Raw genomic sequence first — 25598 nt, forward strand, 5'->3', positions numbered from 1 at the left:
TTGCTGAAAAATGGAATTCCTCACTTCCAAATCTTACTCTGTTCATGTTTAGAGAATATTCTAGGGAAATCTCAGGATAATTTATGCAATTTTCCTTGATTCATCACACAAAAAATTAGACATGCTGTTCCTAGGTTCTGGAAGAATCCTCAATAGCCAACTTTCAAACATTTAAAAAGAGCTGAAACAGAAAAACATCCAAGTTTGCACTTGAACACTTTCTCTTGAGAGTCCTAATAAGATTTACAATTTGAGAATTCAGTTCTGTCATTGATTCTGATGTTATATATCACTGGCATTATAATTAAATAGCTCGATGACATTGAAAACATTTACAAGAAGGCTGTTGGGGAAAAGTCTTGCTAAAGCTTTGTTCATTTCACTTCAAAACATTTTGCAAGGTCTTACCTCCAATAAATATATATAAATATACAGAGTGTCAAGGTCACAACAGAATATCAAGATTTATTCCTGCAACATACCAGGATTGTGAATGCGATCCAGGAGCTTCACTGAGCGAGCACTGACAACACCGCCTACATGAAGAAGGAAGCCTGAAGGAAAGGCCGTCAAAGTAAAAAAAGGAAATTCCTGTTCCGATAAGAAGAAAAAAGGAAGAAATTATAGTTGATCTTAAGGGCTTGGCCTATTGTTCACCAATCAACATGCAAGTATCTCTTGAAACACAGGCAAAGCAGAACAGTTGGCAAAATGCTTTTTAAAGATTTACACTATGCATTAAACAAGCAAAATGTATGCCATCCACAGACCCAACACGCTGTGGGGTTAGCAGACATCTCAAAAGCAGTTAAGACACTACTTTCCCCCTCATAATGCTGCTCCTGGGCCGGGATGTTAACTATATATTGTGACACTAGAATCCTAAAGCCCAGAATGGGTACATCGTGCTGGACTCAATAAAATGTACTAGTGAGTACATTAAGAGGGATTAGGGAGTATTGTAGAGATATTATTAGGAGACTTAGAGCCTGATCCTAGTGGTGTTTACTTGTAAGTCCTGTTTAATTCTTACATTTAATTACATTTAATTCTTACATTCTTACCCTTCCTTTCTTCCAGGGAGCTCAAGACATTAATTACTACTACTATAGCTGCTGTTGAAACCATACTGGGTTTAAATCACATGGAAACCAGTAATTTACTTCTAAGTAAATGCTCATTGAATTGTGCTGGGAATCCTATAGTCTATCTTTGTTCTGGCAGTTAAGTATCTTCTTTACCCTCCATATTTTTCCCCTCATAAAAAACAAATACACTATGCAGGGACTTTGCCATTATTTTGCAGAAACAGGACCTCAAAGAGTCATTATACTATGGCAATTAAAAGACAAATAAATGCTTTAATAGGTGCTAAACAGTCTTTTTACTCTGAGAGGAGAATGTATTGAAAAATACTGAATCTAGGACCTAATAAAGTCCTGGATTTTTCCTTAACTTCAATCAGGTCATATTACAGTGGCACCATGATCCCCCATGTTTGTCATGAAATTTCGATCTACAATGCTAGTGTAATGATGTACCTTGTGCTATTATGATAATGACTGTTGTCACTGTTTCTGCAGCTCATGAGATTCAGCTGCTAGAGTGCTTTATTTCATTAAGCACATCCAGAAACACAGTAAATTAATTTGGGGCCATCATTTCAGAAAATATTCTTATTATGCCTTATTATTATTTATTCCAGGAGCCCAGGGCAACAGGATGTTTGAGAAGAAGCCTTAGGAAAATATTATTTGATTAGTCTCCCATGACCAAGAGGCAAATATACCCACAATACTGGGAATGGTGGTCAAGTTAAAATTATTTTACAGGCATTATTGATCCCTAACACAGCATGAAACACCCATGCATTGGCATAAATTAGGTTTAGGCACACTAGGTGATTGCAGGCTGCAGTTCCCCTTCCCATTGCAACCTTAAGTTCAAATCATGTACATCTGCTTTCCAGACACAAGAGGGCAGGAGGAGAAGGGCTACAAGTAGGAAATGAATGGATAGGAAAGAGGAAAGGGATGGCAGGAATGGGTCTGAACATGAAGCACAAGTAGAGGAGTAGCACCACTCTTTCCAAAACCACAAGGCTAATGTTCAGAGAGATGCAAAGATAAGGGGGGGGGGGGAGTCTTGACTCCAGCAAGCAGAAATTTCTGGGCAACTGAAAATGTTCTGTGTGGTCACACAGCCCATAAACAAATGGAATTTACAAACAAAAACCCATAAAGAATAATAAAGAGAAATGCAACTTTAAAATGTCTCACGAAGTTTTTTCTTGAACATGGCTACTCTACTTAAGGAATAAAACTGAATCTAGAGAATAAGATTCAGATAACAAGAGTTCTACTGTATCTTTTATGCAAGATTATCTTTTTGTCTCTAAACAGGGATGGCCCCAAATGGGTTCATCTAATGCAGATCTGCACACAATAATATATAGCATGTTTATGGGGGGAAAGAAGATGGGTTTCCATTTGCCAGTTCTACAGCATCAATGCAAAAAATAAATGGAAGTTCATGCAACAATGGTTTATTTCATAATGTTCCTATGATTGGTAAGTGCAAAGGAAAAGAGAAAATAATCATTATCACATCTTACACTATGACATGAAAAATGACAGATGCCTCTACTTTCATACTATAAAGCTCACAATCTGGATAATCTACTGATTCAGTTACATAGCATTAACATTCTTCCTTAGATTATAAAAAGCAGTACAAAGAGGGGGAGCATGGAAGAAGCCAAGAAGCCATTAACAAGCCAAGCACAAACTTTGAAAAACCTTCTAAAAGTCTGAAAAGAAAATATGCAATTCTTAGCATTTCAGAATATTTGCTTTTGCTGAGAGGTATGGTATTTTTAAAGAGCTAGATATCTAACCCACAAGAATTCATAGGCAGTTCTAAAATGAGATGGGAAATAGAAATAAGAGATAAGAACAAGGAAAATAAAAAAGATATTCAACTCTTGCAACTTCTAAGCCTGCATTACCATGATTATTTCAAGCCATCTCATTTTTTTCCAGTTCAAACACACAATGAATTATTTGCTTGTAATGCTAAACCATGAGGATGATCTGCAGCAAGCCTTTGGCCTGTGTGTTCCCCCACCACCATCATCTTCCTCCAGGGTGGCAGTGAGGAGGCATTCATAAGTTTTTCTTCTGTTTTACATTAACCACATTTTGTTGTGTTGCCCAAACCTTGACAAACTGTGGTCAGTCTTAACTACGGGGATTGGAAACAAGACAATTTCAAAGCATAGCTTATGAAACTGACTTGTTTTCACTAAGCACAGTTAAGATTATCCACTGTTTAGGCTTTGGATATAATGCTAAACTGTGGATAATCTAAAACAGAAGTTTCTGCTCTCCATGCCTGAAACAAGATGGGAGAGGGCATGAGCCCAAGACTCACTACAGCTCTTCCTTGCAACACAAACCATGGTTTAGTGTAATTTGCAAACAAGATCAATATATAAACCAACCGTAATTTTGGCATCTGCCATATTCTAGCTCATGATACATAGGCCTGTCCCATGCCATCTACATTTTAATCTCATGACTTCTAATTATATTTAGTCCTGATATTCAGAGATATATAGTCTCCAAATGTAGAGGTTTCATGACCAATAGCCAACAAGAGCCCTACGTCCCGTGTATTCCAATTAAAAAGGCATAATAGAAAGACTGCAAAATGCATTTGCACAGGAGACATCAACAATAAATCATCTCACAAGAGCTCTCAACCCATTTCCACTCCAGTTCCTTGTACTATAAGTCAATGGGTTTTTAAAAAATAAATAAATAGAAAGCCAGCTGTGCAATCGCACAACACAGCATACCAGTATATATGAGCAATCTAAGACTTTGCTTATACTATTTCCCATTTGAGAGACACCTGGGGACATCTAGGGGGCTGCTTTAGGAGAGAAGAGTTTTGAACTAGATGTCCCTTTAATCCAACTCATCTGTTCACCTAGGCCTACTCTGAGAGGTAATCCTACTATGTTGAAGTATTAAAATGATTGCTGATTTGTAGAGTTTTTTGTACAGTACTTGTTTTATGAATGTAATTTTATTGTTGATTTTAAGCTGTTCACTGCCATGGTATTATTCTCTTAGTATTGGGAGTATATTTTTGCACATATAATAATTCAGAACAAACATTAATGTATCTTCAGCCATTTTCTTACATTCCTTAAGTAAAAATAAAAAAAAATTCCTTCCTGTAGCACCTTAAAAACCAACTAAGTTAGTTCTTGGTATAAGCTTTCGTGTGCATGCACACTTCTTCAGATACACTGAAGTAGTGAATGTAACATTAGAACCAGCCCCTGGAAATTATTTCCTAGCCACATTACTGGCTTATAATCTAACCCCTAAAACTGGTACAGGCTACAGGGACAAACACTTCTGCGTAATCCACACAAAAATCAATAGAAGAAACATAGCTGTAACACTTGGTTTGTTGCACTACAGATGACTAACAAATGGTTTGATTGGAGAGGGGAAAACAGAAGCAGATGTAAAATTAAAGCATATTTCAACTATTCCAGTTAGACCCACAATGTACCATCACACAGAGTTTATATGAATACTCTTTGGTGTGAAGGTGTAGGGCATTTTTAAAGATACATTTTAAGCCTAGCCTTTTTCAAAGTTGTATCTCATTTATAATGATTGTTCATGACTTATAAACATATTAATAAAGAATTCATCAAAGTATTAAAAGCTTGCAACGGGAGTTTAAAATAAAAATAAAGTTTGTCAACCCGAACAACATATAAAAACCCACAAAACATTTAAATTACTAAGACAGGGGCACAGGGTAAAAACTTCCTTTTTGCGTTAGTTTATTTTCAAATTAAACATTACAAAATAAACAATATGAATTGCTATTTAAATGAAATGAAAAGTTAAATGAAATGTACAGTCATGCGGACTATTGGTTAAGCAGGAGGATTTGGATTTGTTAAATGATCTGAGGAGAAATCTTTATAAATTTGCATCCGAAGGATTCTAAAGGGAATCTGGAAATAATACTATTAACAAATAATCCCAAATTCCTAAAATGTAACTCCAAACTCGAATGGGGTTTTCAAAATAAAATTAACACAAAAAGAGAGGGCTTAAAAGAAATGTCACACAATGATTTGGAACATACCCGCCTTCTACAGAACCTATGAGGCGATCCTCCCTTAGCAATGGGTAACACAAGAAATGAAAAGAGAATCATCCAACTTATACAAACTTAATGTTGCTATTCATTTTAGAATTAATCCACATTTTAATGGTGTGTGCATATACAGTGTTAAGTATATAACATTTGGTACAGTCCTCTAAACCCAAGTAAAAGTTTGTCTTTAGTGAAGAAATCAGAAATTCACAAAGAATTTAGGTGCAGGTATCCAGTTGAGTTTAGATCCATTAGGCCAGCGGTTCTCAACCTGTGGGTCCCCAGATGTTGTTGGACTACAACTCCCATCATCCCTGAGCTCTGGCCCTGCTAGCTAGGGGTGATGGGAGTTGTAGTTCAACAACATCTGGAGACCTACAGGTTCAGAAAGGCTGCATTAGACAGAATGTGCTTATAGTTCTAGTTCATAGCCACTTAAAAATACAAGCTTAGGGAGCAGGTGAGGAGGTTATAGCTGCTTTGACATGGCACACAAATTCATTTACATGAAGATTTAGCTTTTTAAATTCTGTTTTAGAGCTTTCTAGAGTCTGAGTATGGATATCCAACAGTGTTTATCAAATTGTGAGAAAGGACAGAAACACATAATACTGTACATACTTATGGTGGAATACTCCATGGCATGTCCTTGCTTTGGATATCTAATTCTCGCATCTGAACAAGGATTAAATCCCATACAGTTCAGGATCAACACAAGGAGATAACAGTTGTTTAATGAACAAGGAAATTAGCAGTTGATAAAGAGACATTTCCACAGTGACGGGTTCAGACATGCAAGTTAAAAATAGGATTATCATGCTTTTCTTACCCTTTGCTCCAAAGCCGTCTGAGTTTGCTGTCTTAACAGAGCTTTTAATGGCCCCCCTTCTTTTCCAGCACTCCCACTGCCCATTCCTAAAGGATATCAGCATGTAAGTAAGCAGTCATATCAAACAGCTAAATAATATATTATACTGAATTTTTATTTAAAAAACATGGCATATACATGCAAATGTAAGAATTATGAAAGGTCAAACTTGCAAGATTCAGAAAGCCAAAATCATTTACCATGTACCTTTTGCACACAAAAAAACATATTTTGATAAATACAATGTGTCAGTCTTTTTATTTCTAATTGTAGAGAAGACCTACAAAGTTTATTTTTATTTATCCAATGCAGCAAAAAGATGGCAAAATTTTCCATCAACATGTATGGAAAAATTAAAAGGGGTTTAGTGTAGATAGAAATAAAATTGTAGAAGGTCAAAAGATTTAAACATAGTTTGTTCTTTCTTTCACTGATAATACTGGGAACTTCAGGCTTCAAGCTCTAACTTTTACAAGCAGGTCATCAATTAGAATAAAAAAATCTGTCAGCATGCTCATAAATTGTGGATAAATAAAACCTATCGTTTTAGAGGTTTCAGTGTACTGTTGGCAAAAGATTGTGACTCTCTTCTCCTGACATTAATTGGATTATTTATGTACTTCTCTTTTCAAAAGTTTCAGAGTAATAGAACATTTTTGCACCACAACAGTGGTCTAAACTTTAGAGTTTATGTGGGTTCCTAAAAATTTGCACTATATGATATTCACATGAGCCCAGAGCATTTAGAAAGGCAAACGTGCAACTGTGAACATTTTTAGTTTCTACAGTAAAATTTTCAGGGTAAAGTATTAAAGCATTTAGGGGCATTACACCTCAGTGTTCACACAGCAGCAGCATCTAAAATAATAAGGAAGACCGCAGCTCAGGGGTAGAAAACATGCAAAGGTTTAATCCCTGACATCGGCAGGTGGGGAAAGGAAAGTATTTCTGCTTGAATCTCTGGAGAGCAGCTGCCTGTGTAGGCAGGTGGACCAAAGGTCTAACTTTGCAAAAGGCAGCTTCCTGTGTTTCTAATGCAATTTCTACTATCCGTGTTTTTTTTTACAATATACTTGCTAAGGGCTTGTTTCAATGCTGCCTAGTTTCCTTACACCAATATGGATCAGTCTTGTCTAAAAATCATAACAATTCCAGTGATGAAATGCTTATTCTCTCTCGTAAGATATAATCCACCAGAAACTGCTTCTGGGCAAGCCTCACTGAAATAAAGGGGTCTTACCCATTAGCACGTAGTACTTACAAAACAGAACATCACTGGCACTCTAAGTATCTCAAATCAGGCACACCGGCTTGCCCCTGCAATTGAGGGGGCCGGTACCACACTGCGCACACTGTGCCTGCACACCACACAACACACTGACGTCACTCGTGCGCGCTGTGCGACATGCTGACGTGTCACACACACACCGTGCAGCTTTAGCGTGATGTGCGCACGCCACGTGGCATGCACACACAGTGTGCGAACATTACTGCAGAATATTGAGGGGGCCTGTCCACTTCCTTGAAAATTGGGGGGGGGGGGCTCTCAGCCCCTTGTCCCCCTTAAAGGCATGCCTATCTCAAAGAAATATGGACAGCCATACCATTGACAATTCAGATACTGATGCATACACTAAATACTATCCTATACTAGACTAAAAACTAATCTGTTTAAAATAAGGCAAGTAAAAAGAAACCCACAATTCGAACAGATTAGCTCATTGTAAGGTGTAAGATTTCCCACCCATTCACACATTAATTTTGTATAAAGTATCTGAAATGGTTGGAATTTTTTAACCACTTGCAAATTCACAAATCCAAATAATGCAAGCAGAAAGTGGTTGTAAGTGTTTGAACTTATATTGGTAATCTACATGTTGCTGGTCACCCCCACTTTTATTGAATTCTAGATTCTAGAGTAAGAACAAACAAAAAAAACAAAGGAAATATTTTTAGCTGCTTTTGGATAAGGAAACTAACATTAGCATCTGTATAGTCCCATTCTGTATTGTCAGTCTAATTTAATATCTTACAAGGGACTATACAATACTAAGAACGAAGACAGAATGAAATGAAGACTATTTGTGGAAATGAAACATATTTTTGCAGAAGAAAGGACAACTAAAACACTACCTGTAGACAAACACTAACCAAGTATGTATTCAGCAAAGCAATCTAGAGAAATAACAGGCAAAACAGAGGTGCATATTGGGAATGGTATTCAAAACAGGACAGAAACCAAATACGGCTGATGGCCACATGATGGTCAACAGAGTAATAGAAATGGCCTGAAGAGGAAGAATGAATGCTTGTTCCAGGTAAAACAGAGGAACATTTTAAAATGACTGGAAATGAATTATTACATCACCATCTAATGATGAAAAACAAGCCAATTACCAATGCTTGGTAAAGTTTTTGGAGAAAAAAAGAGAAAAGTCTGTAGTATAAAAAGGATGAGGTTTCTTTAAATGGTGACCAAACTTTAAAGGGGGGAAAGCTGATTAAGTTGAAAAACCCATTTAGTGAGTAGACTTTTGTTATCGTCATGCAGCCAGCAGTTTTCAGAGTTTTAAAAGGGTGTGCAGCGAAAACAAGAGAAGCTTTAAAACTACCCTCAGTGCCAATAGTGGGACTAAAAAATAACAGCAAGGCGATTTAAGATTGATCCTACCAGAAGCAGCCAGAAGCAGCTCTTCAGTGAAAGAAACACTTTTCCTCAGAATTGGGTTGGCAAGGCTAGAGTGAAGAGGGTTAGAGATAGACCCAGAGAGAAGGAGACAGGGCTGTTTAAGCTGTGGGGAATCACAAGATAGTGTAGGGGAGCTGGGATACAGGAAAATCCTAGGTCCCTGGGGGGAAAGTGCTGTGGAGGGAAGCAGTAGAGATGATAGATTTCAGAAGATGACTAAAAAGAAATCAAAAAGAAAAAAAAACAAAATGAAAAAAGCAAAATGAATCAAGCAAAACCAAATTTTGTAAAAACGAACAGACAACCTAACAAAATATGAATGAGCTATTACTGACATACAATAAATGAAATGACAAATACAGCACTACAATGTGAATGAAGAGCACATTCAAATGATACTTTAAAAAACTGTTCTTCCTTAATAACAGGAATGGTTTCAATGTGCTTTTACTTTTATTTCAAACTCTGATATTCAAAATAAATTTGCTTGCAGATGATGAACAGCTACTTTCCATGAGCCTAAAAAAGTACATTTTCTTTTTCAGAAGAATTTTGGAATTTCTTAGCCTGAACCACACAGCCTTTAATTTTTATTTCATGTTTGATCTACTCTAAGTTTTTATTTTTACTTCCTATCTTCTCAATTTCCTCCACATATATGTTAGGGTAATGACCAGTGTTAGAAAAACAGCTAGCAACATTTTATTAGGAAGATTACTCTGCTGGTTTGCAAAAAACAAAAAACAGCACAAGTCATAAATCAAGACTAAGCTGCATCAAAGTAGCATTCTGAAGATGCTAATCACTAACACTTAACCTACACTGACAGCAAAACTTGACCCTTTTTTAGCAATATACATTTGTAATATATTTAGAAAGAATATACACCATCATTTCTATTAGTATACTTTATCTGGTTAGACGTGATTATAGCCTATGGTGCCACTTAGCGAATGGGAAGTGTTCCATCAGTGGAATGAGGAAGTAACTTTCAGTATGAAATCTGTTTTTGAAAACTCTTCTTGATTTGTCATGCATTATAGAGGTTTGCTTTTCAAGCAGAATGTGTCTAAACCTCTCTTGAGATCATGGAACCAGTTTCAGAGTTTGAGATCCAACAAACTCCAAGTGGAATTCTGCTAATGGAATGAAACTTTCCAGACACTGTGTCTGGCTTCAGCCAATGAAAAGGACTGGGGTCATTAGGAATAGCATGGGATATGAAACAGGGTAGATGCAGATGGAGGAAGGAATCAGAAGAAAATGTAGAATCCCCCCCCCCCCCACACACACACAAACACACTTGGTATTAGCAGAAATGTATTCCATTTGCATGAGAGTCCCTTTGGATTCCATCCATGGTCTAGCCAATTAGCCTATTTAAATTTCACCAAAGTCAAAGGAATGTAAGTGAGTGCAAGATTTTGGCCAAGTTGTTCAGATCCTTGCTCCTCCCATTAGTTATATTAGATCTAGTCCAGTAAATGTTGTCTCTCTCTCTCTCTCTCTCTCTCTCTCTCTCTCTCTCTCTTTGTGTGTGTGTGTGTGTCCGCGTGCGCATGCCTGTCTCTCTCTCCCTCACACACATGCACAAATATTAGCCTACTTTCTAAGAATGATTAATGCCATGTCAACTATTTCTTTCCATTTCTTTAAATTCAACAGCATAGAAAAATAATTTATTTCTGTAAAGACAATGGGTTGGATCCATACTTAAAATAGACCCAGCGAAGCCAACTTAAGTTATTTTAAAGTCCCGTGGATACCATGGGCCTACTCAAAGTATGATCAAGTTTAGATCCACACCACATGTTAAAATAGCCTCTTAAATCAACATAAACAGGAATGTACAGTAGGTATCCTTTTATCTAGCAAAGGAAGTACAAAATAAAGATGTACTCTTTTAAGAGGAAACAGATGAAAAACATACTCCCTAACATTACTAAATTCACCTACAACAACAACAATAATAATAATTTATTATTTATATCCAGCTGGGTTTCCCCAGCCTACAATATTTCAAGTGCAACAACAACAAAATGGGGCAGGGGAAAACCAGATTTAAAATACAGCTGTTCACAGCTGAGATTCTGTAGCATTTTCTAAAATTATTATTAAAAAAACAACAAAAAGACAACCAAAGCAATTGCATTATCTTCTAGCAGAGTTTGTTCTTAAAGATAAAAAGAACAAAAGTAGATTGCATGAAAATTAATGCACATAGCCAAATAGTTAGAGCAGTGTTTTTCAAACTTTCTGAACTCAGGCTCCTTTTCAAACATTCACTACATTCTGCACATAATATTAATTATTTTCCATAGATGAACCTGTAGAGATCCTTGCACCTAAATTAGGTGCAAGTGACTTGCTGTTATGCATAAGGATCTGGATAATACCCCCCACATAAACTGGAGCTTTGCATAGTGATTCATCAAAGATCAAAGCAGTAGCAGTTTCTAGGTTTCTGGTCTGTCAAATCACCCTGAGAAGATGCAATTTGCCTCAAGTCCCACATTGATCAGAGAGGTTGTCTGTCAGGGGTACTCCACTGAGGTCTCGGTTGGAGCCCAAGGACGGCACTACAATTTTTGAGATCCTATCCCTGACTGGAACTTCGCAACCTTTCTCCTGGTGCCTCATGCCTCCTAAGGGAAGCCTGTCCCACGGTTTGAGAACCACTGAATTAGCAGGCAGAGTAAAGCAGCAACATTAAGGGATGATGGCATTTGTTCAGTGTTTGTAAGATGGCATGCATTCATACATTAAATGAAATAATAAAACTTAAAATGTTTTCTACATAAAAAACATAAGTTGCTAACAGGAATTTACTACTATCTTAAACTAGGTGGTGTCTATGCCATTGTACATAGCTTGGAAGCAGCTCAGCAGGCAGCCCATCGGCCAAATTTCTAGAAAGCTCAAGTGATTAATTGCCAAGTAGTGCACGCATACAGAAACATATTTGGATTAGAAGGTAGTTAGTCTTATGAGTATGACACTGTTAAAAAGGACATGCGAAACTACTTCCCCAACATATTATGGTGACTATTTATCTCCATAATTTGCAATATGATGTGGAGGAAATTAAAAGACAACTCCTTGCGACCTTTCTGTTATATTCTGATGTACTATATGTCAGCTTGCAAAAGCTGTCCATAAACTAAATAATGCAAAAAGCAATTCATAAGAGTTAGACATATAGACAGTTTTCAAACTTTATTGGAGTAGGAGAGATCTCCTATTTTAGGGTTGTTGTGCTAACTTACATGCCAAAAAACAGAGAAAAGGAAGTGAGTAAAAAAGCTAATAGAAACAACACAAATTAAACAAAACAAATAAACAAATCAAAATAACGTGGGTGGCAGCACCTTACCAGTTTTGGGTGTCAAACTCAAATCTGTGTCAGAAGAAGAGGACTGTCGACTGTAGGACTTGGAAGGTGAAAAGGAATAGATTTGGTTTTTCAGAGGGGTGGAGGGTCCTGATGAATGAGGATTGGGATTGGGATCTTCATTGAAAGGAATCCTGCCAGAAGAAGGTGGAAACATATTCAGTGATCCTATGCCAAAGGACCGGGCTGATAGAAGCATGATCCCAACAACAGGGTGTGGGAAGGGATGGGGAAGGGCCACTAGTTGTCCTGAAGTGCAAAGCTGGATTATGAGGCCAAAGGCAACGGCAAAAAACCAAAAAACAAAAAGTTTGTTTACCAACTCAGCATTTATTGCAGGGAGATGGCAAATATTTGATAGCAAAACAAAAACAAGAACAAAATACACAGCTGAGGAATGAAGCATCAAAAACCAAGAAAAACAGGCAAAGAAAGTAAAACCCATCAAAACCATCACTTGGGGCAGCAGTGCAAAATGCTTTTTTGAACCAGATTATCAAAAAGGAAAACAAAGACAATTGCAGACCATATATCTGTGTGTTTATATACACACAGAAACAGACACTTATATATACACACACACATATATATTTCCAAGAAAGTTTCCTTATCCTTTAGCATCTGCAGTGTGCCACAGCTAAAAACAAAGAAGGAAACCAGACTGATACCATTGTATTGACAACCTTGGTTACATTTCATAGTACCTTACCTTACCTGTTTGTCCAAATTAAGACTTCAGTCACAGAAACATCTTTGAGGACATCATGATTAAGCCTGAAGCCCAATCAAGATGTATATTTTCCCCCCATGACAAGGGATATTTTCACACCTTAGGTTTTTCAGTTTATAACTGGAAAGGAAAAAAAACTCACACACACACCAAGCAAAAGTACAGAGAGAGATGCTTAAATTCCAGTCGCCTATCACCTCTGTTGTATCAAATGAAGACTAATGTAGTTATTTCTAGGAGTAAGACTCCCAGTGAGAAAAGTTTTGTGGTACCTGCCTACACTGCCTGCCTGCCTGCCCTTTGCAGTCACTGTGCCTGTAGCCTGTCTCTCCCCAGCTTCTGAGTCTGAGCAGTCTCGTACCAGTGTAGATGAGAGTGGGAACAGACACAGAGAAGTTCTGAGTAAGCCGTGAGCCAGTAGCTGTGTGAATTGGGCTGTTGTGAGTCGAGCGACATCCATGGCTTGGTGGATGAACCAGCGGAGACCTGAGAGAATTTGCAGCCAAGGCGGAAGGAAAGAAAAAAAATACATACAAAAGATTGCAAAGTTACATTTAAAAAATATTTCAGGGAGCTTTAAGAGCAGGCTCTAAAGCAGGGGTGTCAAACGTAAGGCTTGAGGGCCTTATCATATCTTTTTGTGGTTCCCAACATGGCCCACAGGACACCTACCATATTTCACAGAACTTCAGTCATGTGAGCCAAGAAGCCAAAAATGGCAAGCTGGCATGCTTCCTCACAAGCAGATCAATCGACGACATGGCTCTAGCTTGGATAACTCCAATTTATCTCATGCTAAGTAAAGGCCTCAGCAAATTAATTATGCTCAAACAAGGGAGATGAACTAGGGAGCCATTGGACAGTGGATTCCGACAGGAGCTTCTCGTTCATAGCTTTCCCCCGCTCCCTGTCAGGGATATACACCAGACAGTGAAATACTTGAAATTGTGGGGTGAGGGGCGGACTCAGCAGCAGATGTTTAACAAATTGTGCTGGGATTCACATTTTTTTATTTTTAAAAAATGGATGTGGTTCCCAAGGATCTACTCACTGAGAAGTTGGCCCTCCAACTCATTTTTTTACACCCCTGCTCTAAACAGTTAATATGAAATCTTAAGAAAGCAGCTAAGCATTACCTTGTTAAAAGTGACATTGTATCTGTAGCAGGGAAGAAAGAAATACCCGTAGGTGCCTGCTAATCTTGTAATACCTGGATTCAATGCAATTTCTTTAGACTGGCTTAATTCTGTTTCTAATAAACATAAAAATCTTAGCATGCAAGGTGCAACCAGGGAATGCAGAAATAATGTTTCCATTTTCTTTTCAAGATGAAATGACAACAGATGTAGGAAGGACATTCTTAACAGGTTACTAGATGTGTAAAAGCAATGTGGCAATTGCATGGTTTTACTTATGGACCTATGATTCCACTACAGGGAAGCTTTGTAAAGAAAATCTGTCTTCCTTTTTTAAAAAACATGACTCTTAGCAAAAAGATGGGTATATACAAATTACTCACAATACTGTATATGAGTTTCCCATGTTGAAAATAAAACCCAGTAGCCCATACTTCTCTAAACTCTCACTTGTGCTGAGAATTGGAAAAGGCAAGAAACAAGCAGGGGAAAATTATATTCTGGGTTGCAGTGTTTCTCTCCATACTAAGACTAAAAGGGAAAAAATCTCTACTCTTCCCCCCCCCCCAAGCCCTCTGTGCATGACAGGATGTTATGTTGCAAGATCAAGTAAAGGTTGCCTAGCAAGCCAAGCCAGTATCTGTGGACCAGTCACATGGCTAGCTGAAAACAGAAATAAATAAAAATAGCCAGTGACATCCGAGTTCACAAAGAGTTTTGTTTTGATTGTCTGATCAAACATGACAAAGTAGCATCAACTCTGAACAATGAATGAAGCTAATTCAGAATGAAGATTTGGAAGCATTTATCTTACCAGTGCAAAAGCAACTTGACTAGCTATCACACAGACTAACTTTGGTCATATACCCTGCATTTAGCTATCAATTGCTTTCACACAGACCATGTCACTGTGGTGCTTCCTGCAGCAGCTCATAAAACCTGAGCCAACCTTAGAGGGAAATGGAAACAGAATGTGACAAGTTTAACTGCAGAATTATGGGATAGGTGTGAAACCTAAGGTTCAGCAATCCCAGCAACAGCAGTGTACAAAGCATATTGACAAAATATACAGTTACAGGAGGGTGAGTCTAACATTTGCACATACCTCAATGTATGAAAATAATTACTTTCAATAATAAGCTCCTAAATAATGGATAGTTTTCAAGATTCCAGCTATCTCAATTAGAGCACACATAATCCCAATTTATACACAGAAAAAAAACATATGCTGGTCCTTCTCTTAGGGCTGGCATAAAAAAAGTCTTTATGACGCTGTAAATGTAGCTAGATGCTGTTTCACCAGGCATATACATAGCTTTCCCAAACAAGGTGCTTTCAGGCTGGCATGCTACTATTTTTATTTCACTTGCTCATGCTAAAAACTGAACTCCATGAACTATAAGTGAAGTGAAAGCTTGCCTACTATTTCAGGTCAAAGAGCAGCAAAGACAACTTGGTGCTTCCCTCTCTTATTTAGAATAAAGGCAGATATAAGAACCTGATAGAAATAGCTTAACACATATTAGCATCTTATGGTGTTATAGCATTTAATATTCACGTTGTAATACTTTTGTCTCTTATGCAGATGCACATTCGGACTACAAGTACTGGAAACAGAAGGCCTGTTGAAAAATTGTAATATGGCAAAAGATTCTGAAAGACAAAACATTCCATTGATGCAGGTTCACCACCAGTAAAGCTCGCACATTGAACTGCAACGTAGAAGAGGCAAACACCATCAGCAGCACCTTGTGTAACGCTGCTAGAATTATATATGGTATGACTGCATAGGCATTTGTCACACAAATTTTATTTCTGCAGCATCTGGTCAAATAGGACCATCAATTCATTTTGAATCCCCTCAGATTTCTAAATTCCAAAAAAATTACCAACAAGATTGGTACGCAGGAACATGTGTATGAAATCACAGCAGACAAATGAAATTATGCAAAACTGTATGAGTATATAAACAAAACATGAAAATCTCTTTCCAGTGAACATCTGACTCATACTTACTCCTTCATATCTTTGGATGGGGAATTACATGTGGGTAATAATGCTGATGTGTTACTTAATTTATCCAAGGTACAGGCTGTTCCTATGGCTCGTACTACTAGTCCAGATTCTCCCTCCAGATCAAAGCACTGCAAATAGCCAACAACTGCATTCCCTCTCATTTCAAGTACCTTCAAGCCAATCTTCCTTTGCAGCTCTCCTGCAAAAGAAGTATATGCCAGTTAGCCAGAAATTAACTTAAAATATATTTGCAAGTTCTGATAATAAGACAAAGATGAGAACAGAAAAAAATGTATTCACATTTAGATAGCATGATTTATTCGTTTTTTAAAAATGTTGTACTCTGTCATCCAGAATACGGACTGTTTCACCAGTTACAATTTTACAGATGCATAAAAATGTTTTATAGATGCCTATAGAACTGCTACAGGGAAGCTATGGCCCTTCCGATGTGGTTGGACTCATTATTCAGGTCTGATGAGCCTTCAACATCTAAAGGGCCACAGGCTCCCTATCCCTGTAGTAGAAATAAGACAGATGCAGATATATGCTTATTTGCAAACAAGTTTCCTGTACACAGGTTAAATTCATGACAACTATATAGTCTGTGAAGTGGCCCTTAGTGTCTCTGCTGAAACTTTTTATAACCATGAAAATAGATGCCAAACATTTTTCAAGCCATTTTCTAATATATTATAATACTGATAAAATAGGAGCTATTATTCAAATTTGCTACACTTTTGAGGGTTTGAGACCCATTGGCTACCCTCTCCTGGTTTAGACAGCTAGTCAAAGCTGGACCCTGGGTATGGCTGCTGTTGCAACAGGTGATGTATTAGTGCTAAACAAAACAACAATGGACACTGTGTGTGTGTGTGTGTGTGTGTGTGTGTGTGTGTGTGTGTGTGTAATCTCTCTAAATATAAATTATGCCAGCTTCATTCCTATACTCATTTACTCAGTAGTAAACTAAGTTCAGAATAAACATAGGCAGTGCTGAAATCCATTGCCTAGAAAAGAATTTAGAAAAGCTCTCTAATGTGCAAAATTGATCAACAAGAAATCTCTAGGGAGCAGTGTTAATAGTAGGCAAGTGCATTGAGACTGTAAACCCATCATTAGTACGAGACCAAAAGTGTTTTCCTGCACACTACAAGCAGACTTTAAATATATCTGTTGATGATTTTCTGTGGCAGGCCCAATTGTGTTGCTCTTGCATGTACTATGTAAGCATTCATAGATTGACGCAAAATTTGAAAATAAATGGACACTGAAACTTTAGCTATACAAAAGGATTACATCTTCTGTATAACAGGATGTAATTTAAATCATCTTTCTGTGTTGTTACGGATATTAGACACAACCTTCAAAACTAAATGCTTATGACCACACACCTCCTCCAAACTGCAACAGAACATGTCACAAAGCAAGCAATTTATAGAGCATGTGGAGATGCTGGAAGAGCAAAAAGTAGAGAAATGGTGCAGAAATCCCCAAAGTCCTTCAGAGGGACTACAACCCCCTCCAAAGGAGGCAATATTCCATCAGAAAGCACATAACACATTTCCAACTTTTAAATACTGTAAATAATATACTTTCAGAAAGTAAAAAAATATTTTTGCTAAGTGCTAGAACTACTATAATTAGTAACAGTGCAAAACAAACAACTGTAGGCTGAATCAGCTGCCAAGTATATGAAAAAGAATCATTAAGCAGTTAAGAGCAGATCTTCACTCATTCAGTGTCTACACGGTTATTCTCTAAAGACTGCTTACATAGTTCAACATTTCAAAATGACCTTTGAAATTCCAACTTTCCAGGGGATACGTGGCTGCTGTATAATGTGAGCTAAAGTTTCAACACAGACTAGAAATCACCACCCCCAAGTTGCAATTACTGTATCTGTTTGTAAATTATTGCTATATTAAGTTACTGTATATGTTAACAAGTGAAATGTTTACCAGTTACTATTACAGTGGTGCCTCGCAAGACGAAAATAATTCGTTCCGCGAGTCTTTTCGTCTTGCGATGCTTTTCGTCTTGCGAAGCACGGTCCGTCGCAACTGCGCCTCTTCAAGCGGCTTTAAGAAAAAAGCGCAAGACGTTTTCGTCTTGCGAAGCAAGCCCATAGGGAAATTCATCTAGCAAAGCAACGCAAAACCGAAAAACCCTTTCGTCTAGCGAGTTTTTCGTCTTGCGAGGCATTCGTCTTGCGGGGCACCACTGTAATATGACTTTTTGTAGACTTCCTAATACCCAAGAGAGAAATTATTTTTATCTGTTTAAAATAAATGTAGAAATCATTTTCATCATAAAAATAACAAACTAATTTACTGTATTTGGTTTTTTTTGGTAAAGTATGTAACAGATACCCAGTTCATTTAAAGCTGGTATTAAGGATCAGTGGCCAGGATTGACAACTGTGACAGGTAAGCTTTTACTGGCTGGTGAAACACCTGCATCATATCTCTAAGTGGAGGTCAGTCGACAATGTGAGTGTCACAGCAGAGAAGGCCCTCCTTTCAGTCAGGTGATGCAACTCTGCTGGACGTGCATGACTAGAAGGGCCTGCCACAATGATGAGCTGGTTTATACAGGGACTGAGCTGGTTTAAACAGAAGGCGAGCCTCAAGTAGTCTGGTCCCAAGCTGTACAGGGCTTTGTAAGAAGAGTAACAAAACGTTACAATCAGTTTGTCAGCAAACAGACAACCAGCACAATTCCTTTGGCACAAAAGTAATATGTGCATGGTAGGATAGTCCATCAAGCATCCTAGCCACTGTATATACCACCAAATCAGCCTCAAGGGCAACTACAAATAGAGTGCATTGCAATAATCCAGTCTAAAAGTTACTTGTCTTATTTTATTTACCAAGATTTATATGAATAACATCTACATAATTACGAATGCATTTACTAGCTTGTGGCCAAGTTACCTCTGCGGAGGAACTGGTGCAGCTTGCACAACAGTTGCTGTTGGTGGAATGTTGTCCTAACCACCATGGCCATCTAAGTCTCCAGTGGCAAGGATTGTTCAGGAAGCAGCCCTGAACTACAAACTTGATACTTTTCTATTCTTTCAGGTAATGTTAACTATAAAATGTTCAGCTGGCTTTAAAACACAGTAATAAAATCTGCAAAACATCTCAACAGAAATTAACAGAAATGCAGAGCCTTTATTAGGTTCATCTGTGCATGCCTTTTTCAAAGCAATAAATGATATTGTAATTACCTGACATTAATGAAATAAGCCTCTGCCTGGCCTCATTTGATGCCCTTGGTGTACGGATTCGGTCTATCCACTGATATTCTGGATCTTCATTAACCACCAGTTCTTCTACAAACCCATGAATGATTACAGCTTTGTAGCACTTTGGAATAGATGTAGCTGTTAAAAGCAAAAGCACAGTGTAAAATATTTTATTATTTAGCACAACTATATACCACCTTTTCCCACAACTCGATCCAGGCCGGATTATAATAAAACAATTTGAATGTGTTTTCTTTAAAAAAAAAATACACCCCCCCCCAAAGCCATAAAACACAAAGATAAAAAGCTTACAGATGAATCATGCTAAAAATATCAGGCACTAAAAAGAAATTTTAAAAAGCACTGATACGAAGAAGCCTCTTGGAAAGAGCATTCCATAACTGGGGCACTACAGCCAAAAAAAAAAAAAAAAAGCCCCCTTGCTACTTGATACCCATCTCACCTCCAAAGGAGGCACTGGGAGTAAGGGATCGGAAAAGGATTGCAAAAGTGTGGGTAGCTTGGTATGGGAGTTGTGGCTCCTTCAGCTATCTGGATGCCAAAATTATTAAGGGTTTGAATATATGCAGGTATGTTTGTATGTATGTATGTATGTAGGGACGCAGGTGGCACTGCAGGTTAAACCACAGAGCCTAGGGCTTGCCGATCAGAAGGTCGGTGGTTCGAATCCCCGTGGGGGGGTGAGCTCCCATTGCTTGGCCCCTGCTCCTGTCAACCTAGCAGTTCAAAAGCATGTCAAAGTGCAAATAGATAAATAGGTACCATAGTGGCGGGAAGGTAAACGGCGTTTCCGTGCGCTGCTCTGGTTTGCCAGAAGCGGCTTAGTCATGCTGGCCACATGACCCGGAAGCTGTACGCCGGCTCCCTCGGCCAATAAAGCGAGATGAGCGCCGCAACCCCAGAGTCGTCCGCGACTGGACCTAATGGTCAGGGGTCCCTTTACCTTCTTATGTATGTATGTATGTATAAATCCATTCGCTTTGAATTGGGGATGGAAACAAACAGGCAGTCTCTTCTGGCACTTGTATTCTGCACTAACTGACTATTTTCAATCTAGAGAATATAAATCTTAAAAGCTTTATTTCTTTAGTACATCACTTATCTCATTTTTCACAGACAATTTTTTCCATCTATGTTTTTAGACTTACTGCAAAAAAATTTAACTCCACATGATGACTGTCTAAAACGATTTAAATCATTGAAGAGGTCTACTTTCACCACCACATTGATCTCTCCACGTATACCTGTTTGCAAAAAATTTGCGAGAAAGTGAGAATTTGTATTAGAATAGAAAAATAGTCTTCCATGATTGCTTTAAATATCGGAATACCATTGTCAGCCCAAAGACTCCCAAGGGGGTTCAGAATTAATTAAAGAACAGAAAACAATAATCTATTAAAAGATGGTAAAAACAGAGCCACAAAAATACTAAAAATCAAATAGGTACTCAAATGAAAACTAAACACACCACATGGATTGAGCAACAGGGATAATTGTAGAGAATGTCCTTTCACACGTCACCAGATCCTTCCTGACTGAGGTGAAGTAACCTATAAAAGGGCCTCTAATGAAAATTTTAATAACTGGGCAGATTCACTTAGCAACCGGAACATTCTTATTCAGTATTTCAGTCCCAAATAGCACTGGAATATTCTTTATTCTATGGCATCACATATTATAGTATATCCATGTTATACAACATGGAATACAACATGAAAGGTATGAGCAACTTTTATAGTGAATTAAAACTGTTTGGGAACCTGAATCTTGGGAAGATAAAATCAACCAGAGTCTGCAACAGTGTCAAACTGGAGAGTATGTCAAGAACAGATCTAAATAGCTGCAAGAAGCCCTCCATAGTTATGTCCTAGCTGCAAGGATGGCGTAAGCCTGATGTCAAGTAAAACTTACCGCTTCAGCACATTGCTTCACCACTCTGTGAACTCTAATCCCTTGAAACATGAGTCAAAGCCAGTAAGTTCATCAGGAAACTGATTGAGGAACACCCTTAATGACCCTATGTCATGTGCTGTATCCTTTTTAAAAGAGTACAGATCATTCCATAACACAGGTCTACTTAAAATAAAAGGCATTCCTTCCATAAATAGTTTTTTAAGGCAGGTTTTTCAGAAAATATTACGTTGGCATAATGTAATTTAAAGATTACACCAGGTATTCTTAAAATTATCTTAAAATGTTAAGAATAACTGAAATGACCACATTAAGTATATGGTGCAGAATTCTTTGATTTGTTTCTAAAATTAATTTAAATTAAATTTCTTTCCACAAGGTTAATGTAGACATATCAGTACTAATTGTTTATTATTGTTGGTTTTGTAACTGTTGTTTATAAAAACAGCATCACACACACACACAAACTTAAATTACACAGGGCAACATCTAACTAGAGTCTACTAACAACGAATATCACCCAAAATCTGCATCACAACAGCTATTACACAGCACTGTTTAGGTGTTGCTCACATATTATATAATACTATTTTTGTCCAGATTTTCAGGGATTTAGCATTGGAAGATTTGTCATCCGAGTGCTATGATCCATGGCAAAAGAAAAAATGGCATTAACTTTAAACACAACTTCTTTATTTGAAACATGTGAAACTGAAAGAACTCAACTGATGTCTCAGGAAAGCTTAAAACTATGTTGTATTTTAAATGGCACAATAAGTCTACCTCAACGCTCCTAAACAATTTGCCAAATAAAATATGTTTTAAAACAATGTTAAAAATCTCACCGTGTATCGTATCATAAATTGGAAACCAGCCAGAGATAACTGTAGCTGCTTCACTGTAGAGGAGAGGATCAATATCAATGTAAACTTTTCCAATGGCATCATTAGCACTATAAGTATCATGATCAAGAACAGTTATCTGCAGAGGCTCATCTTGTAGATCTTCATCATCCACCTAGAAAATAAAAATATGGAGCTTCAAAATTTCACAAGGCAGAATCTGTATTAACAAAACCTTTATTGATTCAAAATTGCCAGTTTAAATCCCCTGTGGAGCATACAATAAAGATTAACATGAAACTGGTAGGGGTCTCAAAAACTACGAATTCCAAATGGTTCTGTTCAGATGACCACTACAAAACATCCACTTCTGTTTTTCAACTAGTTTGTTTTTCTGTCTGAAATGGGAACTGCAATTAAGTTTTTGCCACAGTTTATCTAAACAATCCAAAATCAGAAACCAGTTTGATCTTCTCTCTTTGGACAAACCAGATTAAACTAAGTACATTTTGTGCTGATTCAGACAAAATGAGGAGCTGCTGTTAGTTGAAAATGGACATTCTTTGGGCTTAATAACTTGCTTCTAAGTCTACCTTTTTTGTTGAATTTACCTCAAATTTAAACCATTCAGAATTCCATTGAGGATTGAGAGATTTGGGATACACATCTGTCTTAAATGTGGTGTTTCCAAACTTCACCTGAAAAATATACCAAAAAAAAAGACAAATTGAAGCAAAATCTTGTTCTCCACCTTTTCCCAAAACTTACACTTTTAAAATAAAAGTGTGCATGCACACGAAAGCTCATACCAAGAACTAACTTAGTTGGTCTTTAAGGTGCTACTGGAAGAAAAAAAATTTTAAAATAAAGTTAGTGCCATGCAATTGTTTTCAAACATTTGACAGACCATTGCTACATGTCTGTAAGGTGGGCCTTTAAATGTGATTGCCCTGACTTAACACTGTGAGTTCTTTGAAATTATAAAGCTGGGGAGGTGGAAATTTTTGTCCTGGTATGCCAAGTCACAACCCCAACATCTAGATTGGCTCAAAGTTCCAACCAGATAGTAACCAGCTTACATCTTCAATTCCAATGCAGCTAATAAGCAGCTAACACTTCTATCCCTCAGCAGTTAGCCTGTTATACCTCCTAAGAGACAGCAAACAACAATGCATAGGCTCAGAAGACTCTGGAGATGATTACTGAATGCACATGAGAGAAAACAGTGTGTGGTTTATAGCAGAACAGTGAGAATGAGAGAAAATGAGTTGGTGTGAAAGAAAATGGCTGTGCTTATATGGGAGATGAAAAGTGGGCCAGACAGTGAAAACAATATGCTCACTGTACAGTGTTTGTGGGTGAGCATGCTTGCAGATTCTACACATAATTATTGAACATGTGAGCAAGTGAAGGAGTTATACACTTGTAGATTATATCGTGAAAAATGAAAAACAAGGCAGAAAGAAAATTAAGATGTTCTTTGGGGGGGGGGATGTAGAGCAAGGTCCTTTCAGGATTCATCTCCCAACTACAGCTCCATCAATACACATGTAAACTAATGTGTAAGATGGAAAGTTTCTATTCACATACAGAAGAAAGATTAAAAACAAGTACTAAAGCTATTTAACATGTGTAATTTTCTAATAGATGCAACTTTGAAATCTTTAGGATTCAAGTTGCAGATAGGTAGCCGTGTTGGTCTGCCATAGTCAAAATAAAAAAATTCCTTCCAGTAGCACCTTAAAGACCAACTAAGTTAGTTCTTGGTATGAGCTTTCATGTGCATCTGAAGTTAATTCTTGGTATGAGCTTTCGTGAGTATCTGAAGAAGTGTGCATGGACACGAAAGCTCATACCAAGAACTAACTTAGTTGGTCTTTAAGGTGCTACTGGAAGGATTTTTTTTATTTTAGGATTCAACTCATATTTAATCAAAAAGACTCAATATCCCAAAATTTGAGAGGAGCTTGTCTAGAAAATTAGCCAAATTAGAAAATTTCCAAGCAAACACACAGCTTTGATTACCTAGCTAAAACACCTTGGGCTTCATCCCTCAAACAACCATGAGACTGAAGGGCTTCTCATTCATTTTTCTGCCTCTCAGTCTCCCTACCTTGCCCATAGAACTCTGCCTATCTCTAGGTTCTGTAAAAGGCCAACTGTCCTTTAACTTCCCCCATGCTTTTGAACATTCTATGGCTAACAGCCTAATTCACTCAGGAGATAGAATGTTCATCCAACATTCATCACATTCCTATGGCTCAGCCAACATTGTCAGAAGCTTCATAACTGCTACAATGAAATTATTTAGTCTATTAATATACTATAGGATCGCATCTTGAAGGATGTTCCAGGGGGTGGCATGTAAAGTCAAAATCGTGTATAATCAAAACAACCTCCTGGAACTATCCCTGTGCAAGCAATCTTACTTTCCAGAGCCAGCACAAGATCTCGCAAGGCCATCCAAGATCTCATGAAGGCCTCCAGAGATCACAAGAGTTTTTCAGAGCCTGATAAGCAAAGCACAGAGCTTAAAGGCTCTTTCTGCACATGGTTTTTTTTTAATCTACAGAAGAATCATAGCTAATTTTAAACAGCTGAGGACAGGGAAGTATTAGTATTTATTTTGAAAACCTCAAAGAGTGATAACAAATTGTGGCATTCCACTTGCAAAGCAGACAACCACTTGCACAAACGTGAATTCTCTTCTCCCCATACTCCTTCAAAATATGCTCTAGATGGCTGAGGCATCTCCAGAACTTGTTGGAAAAGGCATGGGATTGGGGAGGAAGAGAAAGGAGTCCCATTATGTCTGCTGGTGAAATGTTGGATCTCACTCGAAGAGACTAAAGGTTAGTTATTATACAGTATAATAACTAACCTTTTCCTATTTGTATAATTGGAACACAGTTGGGAAAGAGAGCGGAACCTTTCAGATGGCACAAGTCTTCTTAATGTTGGAAAGTTTAGGTGCATGTTCAACGCAGAGAACATGCAGTTTTTTCAGATGGCCACAAAGTTTTCTGCATCAGACTTGTATCTGACCTTTCAGGCATTGAAAAAGGCTTGACTTCCAATGTTTCCACCCACTGCATTTTGAAGAGTAGAATACAGAACAGAGGCATTCCACAGTGTAGTAATAGTATTTAACATGGAAGATTAAAGGTCAGTATTTTAAGCACACTTTTGTACAAAAATAAGTGGAATTAATATCTTTCTATGTGATTATTTACATACGGTACATACATATTTTTTTTTGTATGCTGGCTTTCTGCAGTCTACAATTGTCACAGAAGTTTATAAACAGCTAAATAATGTGAACAACCATGCCTCCTCCAAGATGGCCCAAAATGAACCCTCTGGTAAAGTTGTATTCATTACCAAATACACAAGAGCAGGCAAAGCCTCTCAGCTGGCTGTCACCAGCTAGGACAGAAGAAAGCCAGGAGAGAAAATTGTTCACCAGACTTCCCCAAGTGCTTAGTTCACAACCTCAGCTGAAATCCATCACCCATGCAACTGCTAAGGGGACATCCTATACAGTTCCTGAA

The 25598-nt window shown here is 37.7% G+C and overlaps 1 protein-coding gene across 50 annotated transcripts in view; it reads right to left on the reverse strand.

The window, feature by feature from the left end:
- Nucleotides 1-25598, reverse strand: part of C2CD5 (C2 calcium dependent domain containing 5) — an 89816-nt gene that overhangs the window by 58497 nt on the left and 5721 nt on the right. For 13 of the 50 annotated variants that reach the window (XM_083460989.1, XM_083460985.1, XM_083460982.1 and 10 more), the window contains exons 2-10: nt 22659-22745; nt 22051-22222; nt 20443-20538; nt 19256-19411; nt 16024-16222; nt 12124-12275; nt 8733-8924; nt 6023-6108; nt 483-591 (exon numbers count right to left, since the gene is read on the reverse strand). In XM_083460989.1, the coding sequence (XP_083317115.1) occupies nt 483-591; nt 6023-6108; nt 8733-8924; nt 12124-12275; nt 16024-16222; nt 19256-19411; nt 20443-20538; nt 22051-22222; nt 22659-22745 (1249 nt within the window). Of the gene's footprint in view, nt 1-482; nt 592-6022; nt 6109-8732; nt 8925-12123; nt 12276-13143; nt 13358-16023; nt 16223-19255; nt 19412-20442; nt 20539-22050; nt 22223-22658; nt 22746-25598 lie in introns of all 50 variants that reach the window. The other 37 variants (XM_083460973.1, XM_083461006.1, XM_083460975.1 and 34 more) reach the window with 7 other exon arrangements.

This window comes from Podarcis liolepis (genome assembly GCF_965112155.1).
Source record: "Podarcis liolepis genome assembly, chromosome: 10".
In the NCBI taxonomy this organism is placed as follows: domain Eukaryota; kingdom Metazoa; phylum Chordata; class Lepidosauria; order Squamata; family Lacertidae; genus Podarcis; species Podarcis liolepis.